Source organism: Vigna angularis, chromosome 10, assembly GCF_016808095.1.
Source record: "Vigna angularis cultivar LongXiaoDou No.4 chromosome 10, ASM1680809v1, whole genome shotgun sequence".
Taxonomy (NCBI): domain Eukaryota; kingdom Viridiplantae; phylum Streptophyta; class Magnoliopsida; order Fabales; family Fabaceae; genus Vigna; species Vigna angularis.
In genome coordinates this window covers 7,571,623-7,583,243 of record NC_068979.1, presented here as the reverse complement: position 1 = coordinate 7,583,243, position 11,621 = coordinate 7,571,623, and the positions used below count along the sequence as shown (strand labels likewise).

At 30.9% G+C, this 11,621-nt stretch overlaps 1 protein-coding gene across 1 annotated transcript; it reads left to right on the top strand.

Annotated features, from left to right (window-relative positions):
• Window positions 1-412: 412 nt before the first annotated feature.
• Window positions 413-1,402, top strand: LOC108335276 (histone H1). The gene is made up of 2 exons (XM_017571254.2): window positions 413-644; window positions 793-1,402. Exons 1-2 carry the CDS (start codon window positions 483-485, stop codon window positions 1,225-1,227), a joined length of 597 nt encoding a protein of 198 aa, XP_017426743.1. The 5' UTR covers window positions 413-482; the 3' UTR covers window positions 1,228-1,402.
• Window positions 1,403-11,621: the final 10,219 nt, after the last annotated feature.

Here is an 11,621-nt window from a genome sequence, read left to right as displayed (position 1 = left end):
TAGTTTGGTCCTAAATGGCCATCATTTAACCTATTTTCACTCACATTGTAATCAACTCTCTCTTGTGATCAACCCTACAAAAAAAATGTGGGTGATAAGAAAAGGAGATGAAGAAAATGGAAGAACAAAATCCTCAAGAAAACACACTCTTTCTTAGTTCCCCATTTGGTTTGAAGAAAAAAAAGTCAGTTACTAATACAAAAAACTGTTGGCATTCCAATCCACAGTCTCGGCCACTTCATAGTCTTTTTCGAGGTCTTCAAACAACGCTCTAAATGTACGCCACGTGTACGTTCTAGATATCTCTCTGCCACGCTGGCAATCCTCATGCCACTGTCTCCACCAATAGCACGCAATCCTATATCCAGCAGATATTGCCCCCTTCGCTATTTATAACACGATGTTTACGTTCCCGTCATCATCAATATCAAAACCATCGGGTTAGTTAACTTTTTGCATTTCATCTGAATATTTGATCGGAGATGACTGACGTTGCCGGAGAAGCTCCCGTGCCCGCTACCACCGTGGAAAAGCCGCTGGAGGAGGTGAAGGCGGCGAAGGCGGCGAAGGAGAAGAAAACTAAGGCTCCGAAAGAGAAGAAGCCGAAACAGGCTAAAACTGCTGCGCATCCTCCATATTTTCAGGTATTTCTGCGTTGATATATATATATATATATATATATATATATATATATATATATATATATATATATATTTTAATCCCTAATTATGTGTTTGATTTTTAGGTTTTGTTTGTTTATTGAATTTTGTGAGTTTGTTTTGTTTTGTATAGATGATTAAGGAGGCTTTGGTGGCGCTGAACGAGAAAGGAGGATCGAGCCCTTATGCTATAGCGAAGTACATGGAGGAGAAGCACAAGTCGGTGCTCCCCGCGAATTTCAAGAAGATTCTAGGTCTGCAATTGAAGAACCAAGCCGCGAGAGGAAAACTCGTGAAGATCAAGGCCTCGTACAAGCTATCCGAAACCGCAAAGAAAGAGAAGGAGACGAAGGCCAACGCTGAGAAGAAAGAATCGCGTCCGAAACGTAGCAGTAGAGCAACCACCGCTGCTCCGACGAGCAAGAAAACTGAGGCGGTTAAAAAGGCCGGAAAGAAGGCTGGGCCGAAGAAGACTAAGAAGGTGTCGACTCCCGCGAAGCCCAAACAGCCCAGGTCCATTCGGTCTCCGTCCAAGAGGGCCCGGAAGGCCACCGTTACTGCCGCTTGATGTTTGATATTTTCCTTTTCTTAGTGAAAGTCTGTAACTGCATATATAGTAGATAAAAAAAGTTGTGTTGGGTAACTTGCTGCAAAAGCTTGAAGAGAGTCTGTAAGTATAGAATGGTTTAAGGGTTATGTAGTGTTCTCTGTGATCAAATGAGGATCAGTATTACTGTTTTCAACTATTTCTGCGGCATCTCTTTCAAGTTCTTTTTCTGTGAATTCTCTGGAACGAGAAAATTTGGTTGTGTGCGGTTCTTTTTTTTACTGGGCCGTTTACTGGGCTTTATTATTTGTGGTTTGTGATTGGGGGTGTTGCTCCCTCCACCACTCCTAGTGCTCCTGTATCTCTCCTTGCAAAAAATTTTTTAAAAATTTTTTTTCTTCAAATTATTTAATAAATGGTAAAATTTTGTTCTAAATTTCTAGTAAAATGTTTATATATATGTCTGTTTTTTTTACATTTAATATCTATAATTTTTAATATTATATTATGTTTTAACTTACCAACATGTTTAACTCAAATAACTTGAATAAAGTATTTAATTTATTAGATAAATAATATAAAAATATTATTAAATACTTAAAATATAAAAGAAAAATTATTTGTTAAAGATTTGGAATTTATTTAGTTCTTTCGTCATTATAAATTTAGTATATAATAATAATAATATATTATTTACTATTAATATTATTATGTTTATTATTTTGTATTTGCATCTAACTTTTAAGTTTATAAAATGAAAGTGGTATAAGCACTAATATTGAAGTTTTCTCTGAATTTTATATTTTGCAATATATCACAAGTTTAAATCTAAGCTATATAAATGTTTCATTAATGCAGAGAGAAAGAGAAAGATTGTTGAGGATAGTGAAGAAGTGTAGGGTATTTTTGGAATAAAAAAAATAGTAGGGAAGTGTAGAATATTTTTGGAATAAAAGAAAATAATGGGGAGGTGCAGAAACACTTGGGATGATGGAGGGAGCAACACCCTGTGACTGGGCCGAAAATAGTTGCGCAATAAACCATTAGGATCAAATGAGGTGTGATTTGATACTCTGCACGTCGCTTTAAATTGTTTCCATATTTGTGTGGTGTAGAAATTTTTGAATGAGTGTTCAACGATTCTAGTATAGAATTACTTCCGGAACTTAATTAGGTTTTGAAAACCAGCGTGCATGCAATGTAACCCTATTAAAAGAGGATGAATTCATTTAGTATTTTATTTATTATTATTACTATTGCACTTAATAATATTTAAGTTGTTCGTAATCGGAGAATTTTCATTCAATTACCAGTTTAGATTAATTAAGAAATGCAATTTTTATAATAACATTTTTTGGAACTTGTACTAATGACATGGTAATGCAATTTGCTCTTGTTAATAAATATACTTTATTAAAGGTCATGACATGAGCACCATGTTTCGTTTTTTATTTTTTCACTTCCTCGCCTTTTTAGTAAACATGCATAACCTTTATTAAAGGTCATAACATATATTTATTTTTTTTACTTCTCTTCATAAATATGTTTAATAGTTTTAAAGACAACAACAAAAAATGAATACAAGAGAAGAATAAAACTACGAATAGACCTTCCATTCTCCTATTCTCTTTACCTGTTAAAATTGATCACAAAGTTTATATTAAGAGTAACACTCCTAACTCCGATTTTTACTTTTTACTCTAGGAGTAATTGGATTTTTATCATACTTAAGATAATATTATATATAATGATTAAAAAATTATTTATTTATCACTTTTCGTCTTTACTTATTAAATAAAATAGATATCAAAATTATATTGAATTTATTCAGAACTTTTATGACATTATTATTTTTAATGTATTTTAATATATCTTTAAAACGTAACTTAATGAGGATTAATATAATATTTTTTTATCACGGTATATATAAATTATATGGTTGTGAAATGTTTAGATTTATATAAATTATACTATTATGAATAAATTAAAACAAATTAAAAAATAAAAAAAATCACAGACACTGTTTACGATTTAAATATCGTTAAAGAAAATAAAGTAACTATAATTCAGGAAAATGAAATTTTATTGAAAAAATAAATTATATTGAACAAGCTCAATAAAAACAGAAATGACATAATTTATTTATTTTTACCTATAATACACATGAATAGTTTGATGTTAACCAAACGTTTATAAAATTACCCAAAACTAAATGTTAAAGTATGTAATTTTAAAAAATAAATTTTAAAGTTTTATTTTATTTATAAATTTATATATCAATAAAATATTTTACAGTTGAACGAAATTATAATAGTAAACATTCAATATATTTTTGTTTGAAAATTATATATTATTATAACAGATAAAAATATTTATTATTATTATCCGTAAATATCAACTATTTAAATTCATTAATAATTATTTGTTAGTTAATATTTTTTGGTAATTACAGATATAAATAATTTATTATTAAATATTATTATTTGTTTTTTGTTTCTTTTTCTTTGTCTACCACCGACGTCTCCACCATCTTCTGTGTATGTCTGTCCTTCACATCATTGCATATGTTGATTCAACGTTGAGTTTGTTATTCTCGTTGTCCCGTTTGTCGTCCTTATCGCTGTATTTGTCATCCCTACTCCCACATTCGTTATTGTTAGTGCGTCTGATGTTGTCATTTCTAGCATCTAATTTCTTTAGCTTCTCAATTTATATACTATTTACAATTTATTATTTCACTGATTTATTTATTACAGTTTTATTATAAAAATTTCAAAAAATTATATAAGTTTATAAATTTTTATTTATAATTTACATTTATTAAAATAATATTTTAGTATTATAAATGATATTTATATAAATATTACTATTATTTTCATTTGAATACTATTAAAAATATTTTATTAATTATACTTAAAATCAAATGGTTAATTGATTAATAGTGAGTAAATAATTTCTCCTTAACTACTTATTTATTCGTCATGAAATAATATCTTTATTTTTCTTTGCTAATTCTTCGTATAACAGTATGAGAGGGATTAACGAAGTTTAACTAAATGCATTACTCTCTTATAGTATTCATAGTAAAACAATTTGTTTTTTCTATCTCTTTTTCTTTATTTCTACTTTATTATTTATTTTAAATTGATTTCAAATAATACAAAAATTAATAAATTAAGAATTTTCTTAAATTTAAATTTAGCATTATTATAGCTATTCATAATCATGCAAATTTTTATTTACTTAAAGCAAGATAAAGTATAATATTTTTGTTAATATTTTTATTTATTTTTACATATAATACCATTCATCCGAACCGAAGGCTTTTTAAAACGTAGCAATAAGCAAAAATAAAATTTAATTTTTGTAATGCTTTTATTTTAATTAAGTACATAAATTCGAACTTCGTATATTTTTTTTGGGTTTTCTTGATAGTATTGAGAAAATGTTGTAATTATCTCTATAAATCTAATAGAAACACACTAATTGAATAAATAATAAAGGGATAAATAAAATAATTATCCAATATAATGTGAAGTGAATTTGTCTTGGTTAATTGTTACTACTTGGCACCCTTCTTTGTACATCTCATTATGTAGTGATTGAATTGCCATTAGAACCAAAATCCTTCTTCTATGCAATTTTTTTTTCTAACCTTTAGATATTTACACAAAAACACAATTGTTATAATTTTTTTTAATACTTACCAAGCTACTCTAACTTCTACCATTAGTAAGATATTTTGTTGTTAATTTAACTCCTTGAACTGGTTTAATGAATTGAAAAGAGTCACCAATTACTTAAAATTAAAATTACAGAGCTATCCGACTCTTAAAGATACTCACATAATTTGTATATATCTTGACAATTTATTATAAAATTTAGTACTTATTTATTTTTATTTTCTTTTTCAGGTTTCTCACTTTGTAAAAGTTCTTCTTAACCATTTCTGAAAACCCAGTCCATTAAGCCTCAAGGTAGGGCAATTGCTTTCTCTACTCCATCAATTTCTTCCTGTACCCGCATCAATTTTCCTAAATGCCTATTTTACTTTCATAAAAGTGACTTCCGGATTATTATTTCTAGAACGGGGTTTCCTGAACAAGATTTTCGGAATTTGCGAAACAACATTTAAGTAATGTGTTTTTCGAAACGAGATTTTTGAAATAAAATTTCCAAAACACGTGAAGTATATTCCAGAATATATATGTTTTCCGCAACAAACTGTCTTGAATGCATATGACATCTAACATATTTTGAAATAAAATTTTCAGAACATTCCTACATAAAATGTATTCCGGAACTAGAAAAAGCTTTCCGAACACATGAAATACTTTTTGGAAAAAACTTGCTGAAATAAGTTCGTTTAGCATTTTCTCTCTTCCTTTGCAGAAGCGGTGTAGTTAGTGCTGTCAAAATAGGTTGTAATTCGCGAATTAATCCGACCTGCCACGGATTTGAACCAGGTTGGATTTGAAAAAAATGAATTTTTTTTATGCGGGTTAGTTTTCAATTCGACTCACTTAGAACCGGTTCAACCGAGTTAAACCCGTGATAAGTCGGTTGGTTCACCAACACATCTAATTTAATTTAATTATTTATTATTTTGTGTTTCAATATTATTAGTTAGCATTTTTGTTATTATATTGTAAGTGGGGATAAAAAAAGATGTTTCAAGAGAAAAAGATATTATAGATTTATATTCAAGACTCTAATATTATAAATAAACAAGTGATACAAATATTATCAATATTAAAAACTTATTTATTCACATTTTGTGTTTATTTTTGGATTACGCTTGGATTGATATATTTTTTTTTTAAATTGTCTTTAGAGTTAAAGATTATTTTAGAGTGAAATTTATTTAGATTTGAATTAAAAGAAATTATATGATGGGTTGGGTCAGGTTCAAATTTTTTCAGCTCGCTGATAAGTGAGTCGGGTTAGATTGGCTCACTAAGTGACCAACCCATGATGAGCCGGACTAAATCGAGTCAGATTACCCGTTTTGACAGCTCTAGATCTAGTAGCGGCGGTGACATAAACAGTAGCATTGACAATGGTAGTGTGGCCCAATAATAAAGGGTATTTGGGTATTTTTCTTTTATTTTGGTGCAAGAAGAAATCTGATGGGATGCAGGAAGCAATTGTCAAAAGGTAGGAATCTGAGGCCCAATCTTTCTTTGTCCCTTCAATACCCCCACACAGTTACCGTAAGAATGTTCAAACTCTGTAGAGTTCATATAGTTAGGGTTGCCTTCCCTTTCATTAATTCAATGTCATAACAAAACATCATAATGATGTAAAGGGAAAGTTTATGGTTAAGGTTGCCTTCTTTTTGGACAACATATGTAAAAACAAGCAAATAGCGACGAATTAGAATGAACTGACAGGGAAGGGAAGGACCATCTGGTCCTTCCACTAGCTGATCCTAAAACTCATGAATTTGTTCTAAGAGAAAGGGTATAAAAAAAACCTAAATCTTCTGTATGTGTCTGTAAGTGAACTACCTCAACGTAGTGTAGGGTATATATGAAGGTACGCACATGCAATTACTTTTTATTTTGTGTGTGATAGCAGATGAAGACAAATACAGAAGGCTCACAAATGTTGGAATAAGTTGATTAAGAAGTGAATAGGACCATTTGGTCCACCTAATGTATAGGATGCCACCAACTCTGAAAATCTAATGGATAAACATTATTCTGTTCGGAATCCGAGAGAATTATTTTGTTACTGCATATGTTACTGCAACGCTCACGTAAGTTATTTTTAATGATGCTTTTAGCTTAGCAATAGAAATCACAGTCTCACAGACATGTATTATTTCATAGACAGGGCCTGAATAATCAAAATTTTAAGTTGTATATATATGTAGAAGATAGTGTAGGAGAAAATTAAGAATAACGGAAAAAAAGTTTTGAAGGTAGAAAGGTAAAAAGAAAAAAGAAGTTGCATGGGGTTGCGAGGTTTGTGCACTGTAAGACAAAGCATGCTCAACGGGAGAAATGGCTAGCAGCATGCTAGACAACATACGGACCCACCAAAACTCTTCATGCTCATGAATCCAATTCATATGCTTTTCTAGTTTCAAATATGTCTTTCCATCTTCACTTCTTGACTTCAATTTTAACTTTTCTCCCACAATCATTCATTTACTTCCCTTTCTCTCCTTCCTTTACCCGTCTCCAGTTATCACACATCTTATTCTTCCATTTTCGCTTTTTCATCTTACCATCACAATTTCATCTACCTTAAATATCTCAATCTGTTCCCGTTTAATTTGAATAATCATTTCAAAATGTGCTACTCATCAACATAACATCCCAAAAATAATTTTGCTTCTTCAATATTTCAATTTAACAAAGGATATTAAATTAGAAATATTAAAATTATATAGGTTATATAAAGGTTATGTGTAGAGCATGTTCAATTTTTCAATTTTTTTTTATTTCCATGAGAAGAGAAAAAGGTAATGTGATTTGTAATTGGAAGATCATATACCACTTTTATCTATGTTATTTCCAATAACTAATTTTGATAAGTTTTTACTTTATAAGATTTTTGAATATTGTTCTTTGGACGCGACAACGGTTATAAAGGTTTTAATTACCACTAGTGCAGTAAGAGGAAACGACAACGGTTATTTTCGTCTTTTGAACGCGGTTCTTGAACCGAGACATATATAGGCGAGGCAAAAAATCTAAACTTTTATGCCTCGGTTATGAACCGAGGCAAAAAGATGAATGATTTCGCTTCAGTTCATTGTGAACCAAGGCAGTATGTCAACCTCTACTGCCTCGGTTGGGACCTGAACCGAGGCAGTAAGGCCTTTTTTTTTTCTTTCGTCAGCCTTTATTGACAAGGTTAAACAGGTCTCGAACAGGGAAGAAGTCTCCAAAAGGGAAGAAGCAATTTAGAGTTAATCAACCTCAAGAACACAGTTGCACTGATAGCTGAGTTGCTTAGTTTGCTCCTCTGCTAGAAATTCTACTCAAATTCTTGAAATGATTGCATAAGAAAATCCAGTCAAATTCTCTTTCACAGAAATATCCAATAGCAAGAAATACCTTCATTGTTCTTGTCATCTTCATCTCTGATGAATGTTTTTGAATCACCAATAGATGAAACCCCGTTCAAATCCCTAACCCCCAATCGGATGACCAACAACCCCAAACGTCCTCCAACAGTCGCGAAGTCCCCAAACCTGCTTCATTTTGGGGTAGAGAGGAGAACGAAATGGGGAAAGAAGCGTGTGGAAGAATAGTTTATTTTGGGGCAGAGAGGAGAACGAAATGGAGGAAGTGCACAGCCCTTAGCTCGAGAGAAGTGGAGGCACCGTCGACTCCTTGGAGAAATCACCGGAGGCAGCGACAGCGACAACAGGGAGCACCAGCGGAGATGAAGAAAGTGCGAGAGAGAAAAGACGAAACGGCGAGGAAGATAGACAGTGAAATCTGAATATGAACCTACGAAAGAACAACCAAAGCAATATCAAACTACGACCTCGCTTATTCAAAGACCCGAAGCTTATAGTGGAAGCAGAAACACAAAAAACAAGCTTATATGCCTCGGTTCTTCAGATAACTGAGGCCTCAAAGCCTTTTGACTTCGGTTCCAAAGCAACCCGATGTTGTTTCTCCTGTTCAGAACGCTCAAAAGGGGTTGTGACTTGACTGACTTGATGTGTTGCAGGTGTTTTGCAGGTGAGTCAGGTGTTTCTGCTTCGGTTCTGCTAGAACCCGAGGCAGTATCACATTTTCACACAGTTTTCTGATCGTTTCAGACGAAAAGGTGGCATGGTAGGTGATGTTTAGGCACCGGTTCCCTGTGCAACCGAAGTTGTATCAGCGTTATGCACCGATTCTGTATGAACCGAGGCCTATAAGGTCTCCATAATTGCGGATCTGCCACCACGTTTGGATATGCACCGGTTTGGTTTAGACATATGTCTATTGTGCGAGTTTAAAGACACATTTTGTACTAGTGTACTCATTTATTATTAATATATGTTGATGCATAATCTAATAATTAGTATCTAAACATGTTAGTTTTATGATTAAGATCTTTCTTCCATTAAATTTTGTCCCCAAATTAGCATCAACTCTAATATGCGTTTCTTTCCAATTTTAATTACGAGGAACCCTACTATGAAATTTAGGGTTTTCAATTTTACTGAACCTTATGAATCAATTATGTTTTCCGCTTCATATGGTTCAAGTGAAACTTCACCTTATGAATTAATTGGATCAAGCCGCCAATTAAAAAAAAAGTTATCTTTTTTTGGTGTTATGTGAATCGAAATTTTGAATACGTTGCGTGAATCGATGCCTTAGAAAGGTTAGAACTTGAATATTGCATGCACGTATCACTGTAGCAAATCAAAATTTTGTGAGATTGGCTATATTCTACATTGAGGTTTGCATAGCCCCATGTTTTAAGCAAATTGCAGAGCCTACAATTCTATAGGAAGATGCCAAGGAATTATACATACACATATATATATATATATATATATATATATATATATATATATTAAATATAATAGGTTTATTATATTATTAGTTAAAATATTAAATTGATCTAATTAATATACATCATAAAAAAATTAACTGTGTATATGATATAAGTAATATTTAAATTAGACGAGGAATCAAATTAAAAATATTGAAATCACAAAAATAATTCATAGAAATTATATAAATGAGTTATGGTTTCCTTCTGTGTACATACAATTCTTTTTCATTTCTTTCTTTTATTTTTTTTTCATTTCTTTTTTTTCATCATTATCAGAAAAGAATGTCAAAAAAGAATATAAGATGCTATATAGTTGAAATATCAAATACAAGTTTTATTTACGTTGTTTTCAATAATCAATTCAAATACATTTCCGTATAGAAGTTTGAAGATTAAAAGGTTTAATTGTTTATTAATTAATTAGTGATCTGATTTGGTGCATAAATTTCTATCTTAAAAGAGATTGATCTCTACAAACTCACACCGCAATATTAGATTCATACTTAAATTTCTATCTTGAAAGAGATTGATCTCTACAAACTCATACCGCAATGCAGATCATTCGATGAAGCAGGTACAAAGGAATAGCTCAATCTTGCGGAGAGACTTTACAGAAACATGTGATGAGAAAAATATTCTGAAATGTTTATAAGTCTACGTGGAAGGATAAGAGAGAGAGAAAAGTTGAAAAATAAATGGTTGAAGAAAAAAATATTGACCAAGAGATTCAATTGACTATTTCCTTTAACTTTACAACAATATAGTCACACTTTATCAGCAATATGAAGATAGGGCAAATGGGACATGGGCAAGTGAATGGGAGGATTCGGCTAAGATTTAACCTTGTAATGGTACACAACATGTTGCTCAACATATAATATCAGAATTTGTATAGTTGAGAAGCTGGAATGGGAAATACTATGATTTCTTGTCATTTGGAGTATTTGAAGTAAGAGAAATAGGTGTAAGTTTCAAGATAAAGGCTTTAATGGAAAAAAGGTGGCTCAAGAGATTAAGGAATAATAGTATAAAAGTTAGGGACCATCGTTCTCCCTATGGGACGACAAACCATGGACGTGTTGTAGAGATATAGGGTTTAGTTATTGTATTAGTTGCTTTTGTTGTTTATTATGCTATGAGTTTTAGTGTGGGTATTAAATTGATGTGGAGAACCTGAGGTCATTGTTATTTTCCTAGGTGAATAGAAATAGGTTGTTAGCATATAATATTTGCTGGATTTGTATTTCTTATATTCATGTTTATGGGTGCTATACCTCTTGTACTAAATGTATATTATAATGTCCATTACGAGAAAAAAAGAAGTGAGTATCTTAATAAATGTTTTAATTACTTAAATAGCATGTGGTAAATGCTTTTTTTTTACCCTAATAATAACTACAATAAACATTTTATTTCTGATCATGTTTATATTATTAATTACGGACATTTAAAAAAAAAACTAAATTTCATATGTGAAATTTATTTTTACTACAAATGTATACTTTTTCGTCAACCATAATATAAATATATGGCAGATATAGTTTAAGGATATCAAAATTTGTTTAAGAACTAATATACGCCGTATGAATCAAATTAATTTCTAATTAATTTACATATGTTACTGTACTTGATTATTTTTATTGACTAATTATTCTGTTTCTTAATGTTTAGGTTTGTTGTTTTCTTTTTTATTATATAGGTAATCCTTTACAAGTTTTTCAATAAATAAGATGTTCTTCAATAAATAAAGATTAATCCTTTATTTTTTTCAATTTCAATTATATATTTGTGGGTTAAATATGTTTTTAGTCCTTAAACTATCACGCGATTTTGGGTTTAGTCCCTGTTCGAAAGTTTTGTTCCTTTTAGTCTTCTTAGTTTTGAAACTCTTATGTTTA